The sequence below is a fragment of the Chlorocebus sabaeus genome, chromosome 1 (genome assembly GCF_047675955.1).
Source record: "Chlorocebus sabaeus isolate Y175 chromosome 1, mChlSab1.0.hap1, whole genome shotgun sequence".
Classification (NCBI taxonomy): Eukaryota; Metazoa; Chordata; class Mammalia; order Primates; family Cercopithecidae; genus Chlorocebus; species Chlorocebus sabaeus.
In genome coordinates this window covers 86,718,866-86,736,391 of record NC_132904.1, presented here as the reverse complement: position 1 = coordinate 86,736,391, position 17,526 = coordinate 86,718,866, and the positions used below count along the sequence as shown (strand labels likewise).

The 17,526-nt window shown below is 37.1% G+C and overlaps 1 protein-coding gene across 2 annotated transcripts in view; it reads left to right on the top strand.

The window, feature by feature from the left end:
- Positions 1 to 56: 56 nt before the first annotated feature.
- CHORDC1 (cysteine and histidine rich domain containing 1) overlaps positions 57 to 17,526 on the top strand; it is a 32,740-nt gene continuing 15,270 nt past the window's right edge. Inside the window, exons 1-7 of one of the 2 annotated variants that reach the window (XM_073020263.1) lie at positions 57 to 247; positions 4,881 to 4,930; positions 7,901 to 7,957; positions 8,951 to 9,108; positions 11,770 to 11,873; positions 12,749 to 12,804; positions 16,981 to 17,051. In XM_073020263.1, the coding sequence (XP_072876364.1) occupies positions 184 to 247; positions 4,881 to 4,930; positions 7,901 to 7,957; positions 8,951 to 9,108; positions 11,770 to 11,873; positions 12,749 to 12,804; positions 16,981 to 17,051 (560 nt within the window). In that variant the 5' untranslated portion in view covers positions 57 to 183. Of the gene's footprint in view, positions 248 to 4,880; positions 4,931 to 7,900; positions 7,958 to 8,950; positions 9,109 to 11,769; positions 11,874 to 12,745; positions 12,805 to 16,980; positions 17,052 to 17,526 lie in introns of both variants that reach the window. The other variant, XM_008020490.3, reaches the window with a different exon arrangement.

Below are 17,526 nucleotides of genomic sequence, written 5' to 3'. Positions count from 1 at the left end.
TCCCGTTTCCTCTGCGCCTGCGCGACCGGAAAATTCGCGAAGGTTCCTGAAACGCAACAGATCGTTTCCGGAAGCCGGTAGCCGCCTCAGTCGTCAGACCGGTGCTAGCGACACGGTAGTGGCTAACGCGTCTTCTTGCCGTTCCCGGTGCTTGGGCCTTGCCTGTGACGGTGGGAAAATAAAATGGCCTTGCTGTGCTACAACCGGGGCTGCGGTCAGCGCTTCGATCCCGAGACCAATTCCGACGGTAAGAGGAACGCGCCGCCAGCCCTCCAGCCCCTCTCCACCTCGTCAGTGGGGGAGGCCCTTTGGGCCCGAGGGTGTCCGCAGATCTCCTGCAGCCGTCCTCGCGCGGCCCCAGGTTCATGCCCCTCCTGGGCCTCCCTTGGCCGTCCGCACAGCCCGCCGGCCGCCCCTCTGGTGCGCCGCGTTCCCTTGGCGAGCGCCTGGCGCGGGCGCCTGACCTCTGCCACTGCGGAGAGAGACGCACCTCTGGATCCACGTGTTTCCCCCGTCGTCCCCTCACTCCTTTTAAGTCGCCTGGAATTTAGAACGAACACCTTTCTCCTCGGAGAAGCAAAAGTTAACGAGGTGCTGGTGAGCTTGCTTTGTAGCTCCCCAAGTAGTGTTGGCTGTGATTGCCTGCGCGAGAGGGAGAGGTGGCCGGGATGAGCAGCGGGTTGCCTTAGCATGTAAGCTCTTCCTTATAGAAGTTTGTGTTCAGTCGATCCGCTGTTACAAACCTCTTACAAGTGTTCTTGGTAAGGGACAATACTCTGTATCTTTACGCTGTTTTGATAGGTTCATCCTGGTGGTACGTTAGTTATCTTTTTCTTACTAGCGGCATTTGTTGCTTGTTCTTGTGGCCTCCACGTTTTACTACCGTGCTGACTCCACTATAAAATGAGCGAATGTGATCTACAGCACCTAGATGTCGAGCTGAGGATCCAAAGCGAAAATGACTATTAGATGAAGGACGGGAAGTGATCAGTGAATTGAAGTTTTGATTGATAAGGAAGATGATTCCTTGCGTATTGTGAGAAGTGACAACACGTTTTCAGATTGAATTAGCATTTAGTTTACGTTTTCTGCATGCCAGACATTATCGCTTTATCATCTTATTTAATCTTCATAACAACCCTGGGACGCATGCCGTGTTACTTAGACCCTTTTGATAGAGAAGCTCAGTTCAATGAGGTAGTATTAATAAGATCCTTCATTTTTGTGGAGGAGATGAAAACTGATGCCTTTTGAACTCTTCACCTCTGAGATGTTTGAAATACTTATTTTTGGAACACAGGTAAATTGATGGCGCTATTTAAAATAAGACCATTGATACAGGGTTTTAAGGAAAAGGAAAATCCAACCTATGCAATACTCAAGTTACCACCGCTGACATTTTTATGATGCAAATATGCTACTCAAGAGGAAAATTGTGAGATTTCAGTGGATGACAAAATCGAGAAATGATTTTAAAGCCCTTTGGTGTTGGCAGCCTATGTAAAAAATTAATTGCACTTATGTCTGCAGATATTCTGCTTTTATATAGAATACAGGAGAAAGCCTGACGCTTTGCTTATGGGAGAGTAAAGTTCAGGGGAGATCGTCATTTGTTGGAAGTCTGTATCCATCTGTGAATTGTTGCAGTGCCTAGGAAACAAAGCGATCAGGAAAACTGTCTCAAAAATTGGGTGGTCAGCAGTATCAGTTACAGCAGAGAAATTTCAATAAGATCGCTAAAAGTATATTTACTTTTGCGAAATGACGGTTTTTAAAGAGACTTAGAATAAATTTGTCAAGTAAATTGAGTGAATGGAAGGAGAAGAAAATGGAGATACGGAGTAGGAGACAAAAACTACAAGGTTGGTTAGGAGGTTTTTTAGGAAGAGGTTTGCCTTTGTACAGTTGACGGAAGTAAGTTAAAAGAGATAAATACACAAGCAAGTTATATTTTGCGTAAGCCAGATGCTACATCTGTTATCTTTAAATATGTCTTAATCTACAATAAATCCTTTTTTTTCTTGGTGCTATGGCATAATTACCATGCTTGTTGACTTAGTCTCATGATTTATTTTTCCTCTTGGGGACAGAAATTAGACTCCCTTTTAAGCTGATAGAACGTTTAAATTTTTAACGCAAGTTAAAGAGTGTTTAAGGAAGACACAGTTGGTAACTTACATAGGTTAAACACTTATTCTTTAATAAACACAGCTTCACAAACAGTATTTTATTTAATCGACGTATACAAGGAAAACTGAGGGAACTACCAGCGAGCAGCTCAGTGAGAAATTTAGCCAGGGTCAGACCCAATGTTAGATGCCCTGGACACTTAACCACTACTACTGTGTTGTAGCTTCTCACCCATAAAATATTAATTTTACCAAAACTCTTAAAACTGATGAAGAAAGGATGGACATTAAAGAAATGATGAAGAATGTCCATTTGCTTGTAACTTCTTGTTTTTGAAAGCAGTGACTTTCAAATTGTGTTCATACTAGTTGTATGGTTCAGATCTGACTCATTCCTGCTGCCATGCTGCCAAAATTGACTATTATTGTGACATTTTATGCCTCTGACTCTGTTATACATTGTGCGTTTTATGTTTAAGTTTAGTGTTTGAAAATACTGAATCTATTCTCTGCTTCCATTCCCCTCTCAAATTCATGTCCTTTTGCGTATCCTTTTCTACTTCCAGCCTCCTTTTTCGGCCCTTAATTCCACAGCTACCCTTAATTAATAACATCTTTCTGATCCACGGGTTTACTTACTGTATCAGGAAGAGACCTCTAACACTTTCTACATTAGCTGGTATCTATGCAGCACATGGTTACTAAGGAAGCAATACTGGCTAATAACGGAGCGGGGAGATTTCTGTGAGCACCATTAATGAATTACTTTGAGGCAGTACCAGGAATCAAGTGGTAGAGCAAGGGTACCCAATGTTTTGGCTTCCCTGGGCAACATTGGAAAAAGGAGAATTATCTGGGCCACATTGGAAGAAGAGTAATTGGACCACACATGAATATACACTAACACTAATGATAGCTGATGAGCTTAAAAGAAAACAAAAACAGAAAAAAAATTCATAATGTTTTAAGAAAGTTTACGAATTTGTGTTGGGCTACATTCAGAGTCGTCTGGGGTGGCATGTTGGACAAGGTTGTTGTAGAGCATTGAAAGCTAAATAGAATTGAAAGGTTGAAAGATGGTCTTATAAGCAGATTGCGGAGGGATGAAGCTGACTGTTAACCTGATTTTTAAAAATATGGTACTCCATCTTGCAAATTGCTGAGACCAGCTCGGTCGTGGATACCCTAACCTGGTGGCACTAGAGGAATTAAAGACACACACACAGAAATACAGAGTGTGGAGTGGGAAATCAGGGGTCTCTTAGCCTTCAGAGCTGAGAGCCTCGAACAGAGATGTACCCACGTGTTTATTGACAGCAAGCCAATCATAACATTTACTAAAAGTATTCCTTGCCGGAAATAAAGGGATGGGCTCTGGGTAGGTGTCTGCAGCATGAACGTGTCCTTAAGGCACAGATCGCTCATGCTATTGTTTGTGGTTTAAGAACGCCTTAAGCGGTTTTCCGCCCTGGGTGGGCCAGGGGTTCCTTGCCCCCATTCAGGTAAACCCACGACCTTCTAGCCTGGGCGTCAAGGCTGTCACGAGCATGTCACAGTGCTGCAGAGATTTTGTTTATGGCCAGTTTTGGGGCCAGTTAATAGCCAGATTTGGGGGCCTGTTCCCAACACAAATTGTAATAAACCCCTTTACATAAGAGAAGTAAAGATTGATGGTGTAGTGGGGAGGGAAGTACAGAATAACACCCAGTGAGAATCTTGAAAATAGGCTGTAGAACTTCAGAGTGAGTTTGTTTTTAAGATGGAGTCTTGCTCTGTTGCCTAGGGTGGAGTGCAGTGGCCTGATCTTGACTCCCTGCAAACTCTGCTTCCCAAGTTCAAGCAATTCTCCTGCCTCAGCCTTCCGACTACAGGCATACACTACCACGCCCGACTAATTTTTGTATTTTTTAGTAGACAAGGGGTTTCACCATGTTGGCTAGGCTGGTCTCAAACGCCTAACCTTAGGTGATCTGCCCACCTCAGCCTCCCAAAGTGCTGGAATTACAGGCGTGAGCCACCGGGCCGGCCTAGACGACTTTTTTTTTAATTAAAAAGTAAACTTTAATGTCGAAAATTCACACTTGGGGAAGGCAGAAATATCACACACACAGCTGTCACTTCACACTTGGAAGGTTGCACAGCGGCCAGGCAGAGACGCTCCTCCTCACTTCCCATACGGTGTGGGGAGGGGGAGGGGGGGTGGGCAGAGGCGCTCTAGTCGTCTTTTTAGTGAGGTTTTTAGCTAGGAATTGACTGCTGTCTAGGAAAGTTAAATTAGCAATTAGATACTGCAAAAAATATTTACAGTATTTAAAATCTTGAGCCTGTTATTACAAAATGCCTTTTAGGAAATCTCTTGTGAAACCTTTATGGATTAATGCACGTAAGAATACTTCAAGTTTGATAGTATATTTGTAAAAGCAGATTTGAAAAATGCTGGTCAAAATTTGGGGGTTTGAAGTTTTGGTACTAAACAAATTTTACTACCCAGATTAAGGGAATATAAAATATAATTGTTACACGTAAGCAATTCTGCATTTTTATCTTTAGTCATCATACTCTTGAATTAGAATTATTACTCTTTTAACATAGTACACTTTGTGCTACGCATCAAACTCAGTCATTTGTACCTTTTTAAAGTACCCGCGTTTGGTAAAAGGATTAAAGGTTAACACCTTAAGGAGATGATCATGTATATATTTTTCTTCATTGTAAAAAGAGTGGTACTTTTTTTTCTTCTGTTTTCTGCAGATGCTTGCACATACCACCCAGGTGTTCCAGTCTTTCACGATGCATTGAAGGTAGGAAGTATATTTTCATTTTCTTCATAACTGTAGTGAATTGAGAGATGTAATACTAAATCTTTATTTTCTCATCTTTTTTTTCTCAGCTAGTGAGTTCTTAATGACCTTTGGTGGGCGGGTGCTTTAAGTGTGCCTTTTTCACTAAAGGCAAAGAAAAGACAGTAGATGGTGATCTTAAAGTCTTTTCCAGTTATAAAATTGTATTTTAATTCTCTCTCTTGTGTGTGTGTGGGTTTTTTTTATTTTTTATTTTTTTTTGAGATGGAGTCTCACTGTGTCACCCAGGTTGGAGTGCAGTGGCGCGATCTCAGCTCGCTGCAACGTCTGCCTCCTGGGTTCAAGCGATTCCACCTCAGCCTCCTGAGGAGCTGGGATTACAGGCACCCGCCACCATGCGCAGCTAATTGTTGTATTTTTAGTAGAGACAGGGTTTCATCATGTTGGCCAGGCTGGTCTCCAACTCCTGACCTCAGATGATCCACCTGGCTCAGCCTCCCGAAGTGCTGGGATTACCGTGCCTGGTCTTTATTTTCATTTTCTGCACCCCTTTCTTCACTTTTCTAATTTTGAGGGGAAATAGAGTGGTCATATTGAATCTCAGTCTGTCACTACTGGCTAATAACAGCTCTGAATTTTAGAAAAGATTGTTATAAACACTTAGTGCCAGTCTCGGGACAGAAGTGCCAGTCTCCGGACAGACATGTAAGTTTAGAGTGTTTCTACTTCAAAGAAACGTTACCTGTTTTCTTTGATGTTATGGAGAATTAGTACAATGTTGTTTGACTAGGTTTTTGCTGGTTGTCTTTTTAAAATTCATGATAATATGATACATTTAAAGAGTTTCCTTTGTATATCTCAAAAGATAATGCTGTGATAGGGCTGCCATGGGTTTAGGTTCTGCAACTTTGGTTCTCAGAAACATAAGCAGTCTTAACATGTTTAAATATTGTTGGTGCCTTTTAAATGTCTAATTATACCTTCCAAAGAGTAGTTAGACTGTTTTGGCACTTCACTGTTACACCACTAAATCTAACAAAAGATGTATTAGTCTGGTTAGTCCTGAGTGAGGAAAACAGAAGACATTCAGTAGGACAAGTTGAGACCTTATTCCTCCATACATTTTTTTTAGTTTTTACAAATCTTTGTGGTGGTGGAAACTGTGGTGCTGTGGAAATGTTTATTTTTCCTTTTGAGGAATTTTATCTTTCCTAGACTGCCATTTATTCTGCTATTTTTGTTTTACTGTATCTTTTTCTTTTTTTCCTTATGCTGTTTTCCTCTTAGCTGTTAAAGGTAACCTTTGGCTGTTTTCTCTCATTCAGTTCATTCATTCATTTTCTCAAATGTCACCTCTACGCCGGTGGCTCTTACAACACATTTCTATTTATGTGTCTCATTGGCAACGTCAGACCAGTTTCTACTGTGTACCATGTATTCCAAAAGTAGTCTGCCTCTCAACTTTACTGCTCCTAGTAATGATACTACTGACTTTCTGACCATTTGGTCCATTGCCTGTTTTTTCTCTTACTGCGTTGTTAATCAGTCCAAGTCTTAATGATTTCACTTGGAAGTATTTTTGCTTCTCTCTCTTCTGCAGTTGTAGCGTTTATTATAGTCTCTATTTTATAACCATTTCTTAAAGTCCTAGACTTTCCAAGGTTATTGGATCTCACAGTCCAGAAGATTTCAGACACAATGTATATACATCAATAAAGGGATACTAGTTGATTGAGGAAGTAAGAAGTTAAACATTGCATTGACAAAAGAAAGACTATTTTAGTATTGGAAGGGGCATATTCGGAGAAAAGGACAATCTTGCTGAAAAAAGACAACTAGCAACCTTATATTCACATAACTTAAATTTATCTTTCCTTTTCTCATTGTACTGAAGACTAGCATAGAATCCAGATTGGCATTTGGGAACAGCTGGCCTATGTCATATTTTACGTGTATGTGTCACAGTATCTGACATAATTCAGTACATGATAAAGACAGTAAAACTTTTATAGAATAACTTTTCTATTGACTATATTATTGATGCTATTTAAACCCTATATTTAAGGTTGTAGTGATTGATCTACATCTCAGAGTAAAAGATAATTAAATTTCAAAATAAAGGAAAATTTGAATTATAGGATATTTGAAATTACCTTTAAAGAAAAGGAACCTACAGGTGCATATTATGAGAAAAATCACTACCTAATTTTTATGCATTCTTTTGAAAATCAGCGAGGTCCAGGTGGATGTGTGCAAAGTTGCCTCTTAATCTGAATTTAGTCCCAAATCTTCATCTGAAGTTCCACGTTTTGAGATTTTGCATTTTTGTTTCCCTTTTCTCTATAAACGTTGGGATTAAGAGATAATTATTAAAACCATTTTTTGGTAAACTACTTGATTGTTCAAAAGTTACAAATAGTAATAGTTTCTGTGTCTTCATGCTTCTCACTGAAAAGATCACCTTCAAAGACTTAACAGTGCTTTGGCTACTGTGTTAATTAATCTTTGTTGTTGTGAAAATAGAATGCTTATTGTGAAACTGTAATAGATTTTGTTTAAAAACTAAATTATAGTTATTATCGTTAACTTAGTAGATTTTAAAAGTAAAATACCTATACTTACTTTGAATATTCTTTATGTGATAGTTTTAGGAATTATAACGTGTTTTTCTTTTAATAAGCAGACCCGATTGTTGAAAAGAAAAGCCGTTTTTGTTTTATAAAGGTGGCTTCCCTTGATGATAGGGCACAGCGCAAATCACTTTAACATTGGTTAATTGGATTTTTAAAAATCAAAGATTAATATTCATTTTACTTGATTAGGTGAATTATATGCAACACTGAAATTTTACACTCTATGTATACGCAAGTTACTGCAGGATTCAAGTAGATAAGTGTAAGTAGAGTGTTTTAGTGGGTCGTGGTTCCCGTGCAAATAGAGTTTTTAATTTCTTTCTCTTGTTTTCCATAGGGTTGGTCTTGCTGTAAGAGAAGAACAACTGATTTTTCTGATTTCTTAAGCATTGTAGTAAGTACTAATTTTTTTTTCTAGATTATCTTCCTAAAAACACATGTTACAGAAAGCTTCAGATTTGAGGAGTCTGATTTCTGATACAGATTGATTGGTGTCTTCATCAACTTGCAGATAACACCTTTTAAAAAGCAGCTCATCTCCCTTCCACAGCTTGTAAAATAAAGAATCTGTTTTGGAAGTTAACGTTTTAAGATATTAGTTACCTGCTTATCATTTTAGATTTGTTCTTTCTGTTATGTTAAAAGAACATCAAGAAGGATAAAGTGGTAAGCAACAATTTAAAGCCTTTTCAGTTAGGAATGATGAAGTTTTATCTAAGATACTGTTGAAATATTTTATATATCACTTTTATATAAAACCATTTTATATACCACTAAGAAAACTAAAGCTACTAACAAACTGATAATGCTATTGATTGTATTATTTCAGAGGTGTTAAAGAGTATATATAATTCAGTAGAATGCAGTAGAAAAGTAACTAACATTTGTTGAAGGTTATCACCTGCCAAATGTGCCAGGCATTATATTATTTAACCCTTTCAGAAAATATCTTACCCAAGAGTACCTCCATTTTACAAATGAGGAAATGGAGGTTTAAAAAGATTGTCTTGCTTAAGGTCATGTAACTAATAAGTATGTTGAGAACTAGGTCTCAAATTGAGGCCTTTTTGAGTAACAGATTTTTATGTGAAACTATTTTTTACAGTTCTTTGTGAGATTCTCCAGAATTCTTCTGTAAATAAGAGGTTTATGCTGTATTTTTAATCGAATAAGTAGGTGTTTATGAAGTGTAATTCAAAAACTTTTTTAAAAAACATTCAGAGATTAACCAAATATAGCACATTTGGAATTCTGTTTTTAATTTCTTAAAATCAATATTATGAAACTGGAGAAAACATGAAATAGAATCAATAAAGAATTGAAAAGATAGTGTTTCTATCATGAAATGTAAAATATATAGCTCTTAATGAATATCTTTCATTAACAGGGCTGTACAAAAGGTAGACATAATAGTGAGAAACCACCTGAGCCAGTCAAACCTGAAGTAAAGACTACTGAGAAGAAGGAACTATCTGAATTAAAACCTAAATTTCAGGAACACATCATTCAAGCCCCTAAGCCAGTAGAAGCAATAAAAAGACCAAGGTATACTTTATACAGTTACATATTTTTGTCACACTTGAATAGTAGCACTTGTGCATGGTACTTTCCTTTATGATTTAGCATGATACCATTTGTAGCTACTATGTAGGCCACCAAGCTTTGAACCATTTGGTTTCTCCCTTAAATCTGCCTTAAATTTTTATTTCTCTTCAACTTGAGAGCATGTACACAATACAACCACATAAGAGATTTGCATATTGTATTGTCATAATTACAGGGACATGTATCATCAGGGTGGGGAAGTCACACGTTTTTCTTGTGCATCTTTTTCACTGTGGCATGGTGAAATTCTTTGAAGCGGTTTTCCGTGTCATGGAATCTGTTTGAAGTAGAAAATAATGCAGAGGCCTAATCATCCATCTTTACTTTCAGATCCCTGAAAACTACTGTTAAATCTCATTACTACTGGTCAATTTTTAATGCATTTGATTTAGGTGACATATTTGTGAAAGTCTTAAAAAAACCTTTGCTCATTGTGCAATAGAATAGTACAGATTCTTCATACTCGCCTTCTGATAACCAGACTCTGTATTCCCACGCATGTATATTGAGTACCTTTGTTGAACCAGGTCTTCATGCTACACTTGAGTACTAAATTGTTTTAGAAGAAAACTTCAGAACTTTTAAAAAAGTGACTTTTTTTTGGCTGCAAGTAGGCATCTATTGCAATTTTTATTCATGCTATGAACTCATGATTTTCCTTTTATTCTCCATTGATCCTACTTAAATAAATTTATAGAGTATTGAATAATATAGAACCAAGACAAGAACCCTAAGAAACTTTAGGTGCTTATTTGTTCATTACACTCTGAGTACAGATTGCTAAGGAAACTACTCAGGATGATTTTATTCTCTCTCCATCTTCATAGTTAGAAGAAACCATTGAATGCTTTGTTGGCCAATTTAGCAGTTAGAAAAATAATTGGGAAAAGACAAAACTTCCGTCATGGCTCATTGTTAATCTCTTTAGTAATATAATAGAGTCTATACTGTAATAGTATGAGTTAATTTTTTTTTAAATGTTGAGCCATTATTTTACTAAAGGGCAGTAAGAGGTCAGGCACTGTGGCTCAAGCTCATAATCCAGCACTTTGAGAAGCCCAGGAGGGAGGTTCCTTTGAGCCCAGGAGTTTGAGACCAATCTGAACCAGATCCTATCTCTCCAAGAAAAAAAAAAGATTAGCGGGGTTTAGTGGTGTGCTCATGTAGTTGCAGCTACTCAGGCTGAGGCAGGAGGATCTTGAGATTGACTCTTTAAAAAAGAAAGAAAGGCAATGAGATGAGAAAAATTAAATATTTTCTCCTAAATTCATTTAGTGGTATTATACAAATTATGAGGATGTAGGTTTTTACATACTTTTTTTTCTTTTTTTTAAGAGGAACAGTCCCTCTCTTACCCAGGCTGTAATGCAGTGGCATTATAGCTCACTGCAGCCTTGAACTCCTGGGCTCAAGCCATCCTCCTGCCTAACCCTCCCTGGAACTATAGATGTATGCTACTATTACTGTATTCACACTGTTATGAAGAAACACTCGAGACTAAGTGACTTATAAAGAAAAAGAGGTTTCATGGTCTCACAGTTCCATATGGCTGGGGAGGCCTCACAATCATGGCAGAAGGCAGACGGAGTAATAAAGGAATGTTTTACATGGTGGCAGGCAAGAAAAAACCATCAGATCTTCTGAGACATATTCGCTATCATGAGAACAGCATGGGAAAAATGCATCCCCATGATTCAGTTACCTCCCACCAGCTCCCTCACGCACCTTGTAGGGATTATGGGAGCTAGAATTCAAGATGAGATTTGGGGGGGGGGCACAGGGAAACCATATCAGTGACTGACTAATATTTTCTATTTTTTGCTAGACAGGGTTCTTTGTTGCCCAGGCTTCAAGCAGTCCTCTTGTCTCAACCTCCCAAAAGTGTTGGGATTACGGGCATAAGTGACCATGCCTTGCCTATGTACTTTTAAAATGCCTCTTTCGTCAGATTTTTCATTGTGGATATAGAACGAATAGCCTGCAATTTTTGTTTTTGTTGCTGTGTTTATTACTATTATTAATACTTATTTATTGAATGTACTTAAATTGTGTATACAATACTTAGCCATTATGAAATATTAGATGTTGGTTTTTTAACCCTACTGAAATTGCCTTACAATGCGATTATATCTGAATTTACGGATCCATATGCCAGTGTCCACATAAATTATCCCCACTGGTAGAAGTGAGTATGGATTCACTTAGAACTTACTTATATTTCATGTTCATTATGTGCTCAGCATTTGCTTGGGCATGGGATGTAAAAGTACATTATGGTCCCTTCCTCAGCATTACTCATCTTGAAAAAGTTGAATTCCTAGTCTTTATTCCCTTCTCGTTAGTGCAACTGATTAATAATTAAATATGCTGACAATAGCGTGATTATTTGAGACTTGCTATTCTAAAAAGGAGCTTTTCTGTTAAGACAGAATGTAGATACATTGTAACAATTATTTATAAAACACCTTTTAACTTTTTAATGGGAATCATTTGATTCTCATAGCATTTGGTTTCTCAAAAAGCTTTTAAGGTTATTAATTTGGAGTACAAAGAAATATTTTAGTATATAAATAATGGTAATAAAGTTTCAAAATTCTCCAGCCCAGATGAACCAATGACAAATTTGGAATTAAAAATATCTGCCTCCCTAAAACAAGCACTTGATAAACTTAAACTGTCATCAGGGAATGAAGAAGATAAAAAAGGTAAGATTTTATTTTGTTTTATTGTAATTATTTTATGGTGCAGTTAAGCAGTTATCCAAAAGAGAGAACAGTAGTTTACTGCATATAAATAGGGAAAAGTAGCAAATTGTAGTTAAGAAACTTTTTTTCTTCTAAATGTCAGATGTGAAAAACTACAAATACTCCTAATAGTTTAATTCCATGTCTTTATTCAAAATGAGAACCTATATTAAATTTTTTTTCTTTCATGGTTCATTATTATTTTTTTTTTTTTTTGAGACAGAGTCTCGCTCTGCCACCCAGGCTGGAGTGCAGTGACCGGATCTCAGCTCACTGCAAGCTCCGCCTCCTGGGTAGCTCCATCCTCCCAAGTAGCTGGGACCACAGGCGCCCGCCACCTCGCCCGGCTAGTTTTTTGTATTTTTTAGTAGAGACGGGGTTTCACCGTGTTGGCCAGGATGGTCTCCATCTCCTGACCTCGTGATCTGCCCGTCTCGGCCTCTCAGGTTCATTATTTTTTTAAGAATCAGCTAAATTTCTTTGATATTTTAAAATGTTTTCTTGTACATTATACAAAATATATTCACTATTCTCTGACTTTATACCTGGTACCATGGGAGGAAAACACCCTTTCATGATTTATTTTACAAAGTTAAAATATTGGATATAACATTTTGTTATGGAAAAAGTTGTTTCCTGCATTGTCGAAGACACCAGGTCCTCAAAAGAAAATAATAAGAAATGTGTCATATATCATTTTGGGGATATAAGCAAAACCTAGTCAGTCATTTTTTAAAAAGTATTGTTTTCTGGGAAAACCTACTTTTTAAGAATGATGCCACAGTGAAGTTCTATTTTAACTTTTAAACTTGATTTTTTTTTCTTCGTTTCAGAAGAAGACAATGATGAAATTAAGATTGGGACCTCATGTAAGAATGGAGGGTGTTCAAAGGTATATATTACAAGATTTGTGATGTGTTATGAAGTAAAATTTTAATTTTGAGAAAAGTGCAGTTCACTGACTCAATTAAAACATTTGGATGTATGTTATATATTGGACATTATGCTGGGGACTAGGGCTACAATCATGGATAAGAGACTGAGTAGCATCATGTCCAGTAGAATAATGAAAATAAGTAATTCCAATTTACTTAACATTTACTGAGCACTTATTATGTGCCAGACATTTTATGGACTGGAGACATAGTATCAAATAAAGCAAACATTTCTGTTCTTATGGAGCTGATATTCTAGAATGGGGAGAAGAGCAACAAATAGGTAGATATTACAAAATCAGGATGATAAGAAAACATACTAACGAGTGCATAGCCCTTCTTGAGATTGTAACACTAAATCAGAAATCTTCATATTGTACTGGATGGATTATGTCAATCTGGGTGAAGTGTTTCGGATGCAGTAGCATGAGCAGAGGCTTTAGAACTTGGCTATTCAAGGAATAACAAGGTCTGTGTAGCTTGGGCAAGGATAGCAGGTAAGAGAGAGAGACAAAATTATGGTGGTTCTTTTGAGCCAGGATGAGGTATTTGGGCCTTATTCTAAATATTATGAGAAGCTATTACTTGCTTTACGGAAGGGTTTTAAAAAGATTCTGTGACTGGTGAGTGTTAAATATGTAGTGATGGAGCAGGAGTGGAACTGGAGGACGAGAAACCAGCTAGGATGCTACTATGGAAGACCAGATAATGTGATTGGAGAGTAGTTTGTTGAGAAGTGATTAAATGTGGGATGCAGTCGAACATACCAGTAAGGCCTTTTCCTACCTCTTGCTACTTGATATAAAACTTGCATGTCCTCCAACATTTCTTCTCCCTTTCCTTTTTTCTCCATTGCTTTTACAACTTTGTATTATTTTGCATACTTATTTTGCTTCTGATCTATACCATCTAACCCCCTTGCTGAGTAAAAGTTGTGAGGATAGGGATTTTTGTTGTTCTTGTATCTTCAATGCTTAGAACAGTGCATGTAGAATGAATGATAGAATTTAAAAGTACAGATGGTTCCCAACTTACCATGGTGTAATTTAAGGTTTTTTTGACTTAACGATGGTATTATCAGGCTATAACCACGTTGTAAGCAAAGGAGCATCTGCCTGTAATAGCAGGATTTGCTAATGGATTTGATGTGAAGGGAATTCAAGCACCTGGGTGATTGGTGACACCATTGACCAACAAGGTGAAAATGGGGTAGGGGCAGGTTTGTACTTTTTCCTCATGTTAAATTTTAGATCATTTAAGGAATGGAGATATAATTGTATTTACATGTGTATGAGGTAGAAGTAGTAGATAAAAAGGAATTAATTACTGGAGTGGGGAAGGCAATGCAAATGGTAGGGTAATAGAGGAAGATCAAGGAGAAGGTATCAGATGCGTTTTGAAAAGTGAATGACAGGAAAAACAGAGAAAATGTATTTCAAGTGTAAGTAATAGCAGAAGTATAGAGAAAATGATGTAATGGTACAAATTTGCTGCTGTGGAGTTGAGATTAATAGAGATAAGTAGACCTGGCCAGATCCTAAAAGGGTTTAGTGGTGCAGGGAAGTTAGATCGTACGTTAGATTGTGGAGGCCATTGAAATTGAAGAAATTTTTAGTCTTTTTCATTGAAACATACCATTGAAGTTTGTTAAACGATAGACCGATATAAATTTATAGCTGAAGGGATTTTCACAAAGTTAAACACACCAGCAGTGCGGAGCACTCCTTATGTGTTTTCTCATTCATTATCTCCCTCAAATGTTTTTCTGTCAATCAACATAGGTTTTTTTCTGTTTCAGAGTTTAATGTAAAAATAACCATAGAATATGTACCCGTGTTTGTCGTCTTCTGCATAATAATGCTTGTTTTATTTATCTTTGTTGCATGTAGTTACGGTTTTGTCTTTGTATTTGTTTAAAGTATGTCATTATTTGAATGTGCCACAAATAATTTCTACTTTATTTGTCCTTTAATTAAAAAAATTTTTTTAATAATGCTATTATGAACATTCTTTTTGAGATGGAGTTTCGCTCTTGTCACCCACCCTGGAGTGCAATGGTAGGATCTCGGCTCACTGCAACCTCCACCTCCCAGGTTCAAGCAATTCTTCTGCTTCAGCCTCCTGAGTAGCTAGCTGGGTTTACAGGCGCCCCCCACCACGCCTGACTAATTTTTGTATTTTTACTAGAGACAAGGTTTCACCATGTTGGCCAGGCTGGTCTCAAACTCCTGAACCTCAGGTGATCCACCAGCCTTGGCCTCCCAAAGTGCTGGGATTACAGGCGTGAAGCCACCGCACCCGCCATATTATGAACATTCTTGTGCATGACTTTTGTGACACATATACACATTTCCATTTCTAGTATTTTGGATTTTTTAAAAAAAATGTTGGCGTATGTGCATTATACTTATCAATTAGTTCAGCATCCCTAATCTGAAATGCTCCATGAGTATTTTCTTTAACTGTCATGTTGGCTCTCAAAAAGTTAACAGATTTTGGATTAGGTATGCCCATCTGTATATCTCTAGCATTAACAGATACTTCCACATAGTTTTCCAAAGTGGTTGTATTTCTACCAGCAGTATGTGAGGCTGATTCAAGTTGTCCTACAGTTTGTTAACATTTTGGTATACCATTTTTTTTTTTTTTTTTTTTTTGTATTTTAACCATTCTAGTGTGTGTAGTGTTTTCATCATGGTTTTGATTTGTACTTCCTCATGATAACTGCTTTTATGTATGTTTATTAGCCATTTGTATATCCTCTTGTGAAGTGTGCAGAATCTTTTACCTGTCTCTCTAATGTCTCTTTCCTACCAATTTGTAGGAATTCTTTATGTATTTTATCTGTGACTCCTGTCAGAAATTCTGTGCTTTTTCACTGTCTTAATGATGACTTTGATAAACACAGGCTTTTTAATTTTAACAAAATCCAATTTGTCCATCATTTTCTTTATGACTAGTGCTTTCTATGTTCTATTTAAGAAACCATTGCTTACTTCAGGGCTGTGAGTGTTTTCTCATATGGAGGCACATTTAAATATGTAAATGACCTAGAACTGATTAATGTATAAGGTGTGACATGGATGTAAAGAACTTTAAACAAGAGGGTGATAGTAATTTGATAATTAGATAGTAGAAAATAGAAATCAAAGACAGAAATAGTAGAAACTTGTTAGTATAGTCTGCTTAAAATCTGCAAGCTTATGAGGAAGATCAACAAATTGATATATTCAAGTCAAATTGATGAGATTTCATTATAGACTACCTATGGGTGGAGGGAGAGGAGATGCTGAAAAGGAACTAATGGATTTTGCTTTGACAAACTGAGTCTGTATGGTGCCATCAAATAATATGGGGAAAAGAATAGAATGTGGGGGCAATAACATTAAGTTTAGTAGATGCTAACATACCGAGTTTTGTGTTCTTATGAAATATCTTAAGGAGATATACACATCTAGTACTGTACTTTGGATTTATAAAAGATAAACAGAATTTTATTTTCTGTTTGTAGGTAGTGCTATAAATACAAAAATAGAAAATATACTACTGGCTACATCCATGTTTTATTAACATAATTTTTTGTGAATTCATCTGTAGAGCCTCCATCTACAGCAGCAATGGGGCCCGGATCTTCCAGACAAACCCTGGATATATATATAGGTCTGCAGCTCATTTTACCCTTTATAGGGATAAGAAATCACCATCACTCTAGAACTTCCAGAATTGCTTATTAGATTTCTCATATTATTTGATAATACCTACATGGAGTTTACTGTACACATAAGTCATGCCATAACTGTATTTCTATTGAGAGTATTAATCCCTTGGTTTCAACATTGTTTTCTTAATTAGTACTAAGTAAGTACTTGAATATGATTGGATGGGATCTCATACTCAAAAGGCTGAAAGTATCTTAATATGACTTTCTCACAGGGACCTAAAACTTAACCAAGTCCAAAAGGGAATCATTTTTCATTTTTTAACAGAATGGCGTGGGATAGATTTATGAATTTTCTAGGTAATTGTTATTTAAGTATTTTGCAAAGTTCATAGAGGTCAACAGTACTGCAATATGTATGATATGTAACTGTGAGATGCACAGCTAATTTTTTTTCTCTTTGTTTCATTTTTAGACATATCGGGGTCTAGAGAGTCTAGAAGAAGTCTGTGTATATCATTCTGGAGTACCTATTTTCCATGAGGGGTAACTTATGCATGACTTATTAAAATACTTTATGGTAGAATTTAAAAAGTTAAACCTTTCTGTCTTTAAACATTGTTTGCCATGCGCTGTTATTAGGCATTTTACTTACATTGTCATTAACATCTTCACAATAGCCTACACAAACACAGGGGTTTGTATGTTGTATGTTTATACATGAGAAAACGGAAACAAAGTTACAGTTCTTAAGTGGTCATTGTGATATAAACTGCCTGTTTCTCTTTATATTCTGTATTTAAAAGTGATGCTGTCTATTTGGGGTAAATGTTTTGTTTGAAGGACCGTCCTACACACTGCAGGGCATTTAGAAATTTGGGCCCTGGGGCACTAAGACACCATTATCCCAAGAAGACCCATACTTTTCCACATCCTGCAGTTGAGAGCCTCTCTTCTATATAATGCTCTAGTTTACAGAAATGCAGCACTCTGTAAACATCTTCCACTCTGTTTCCACATT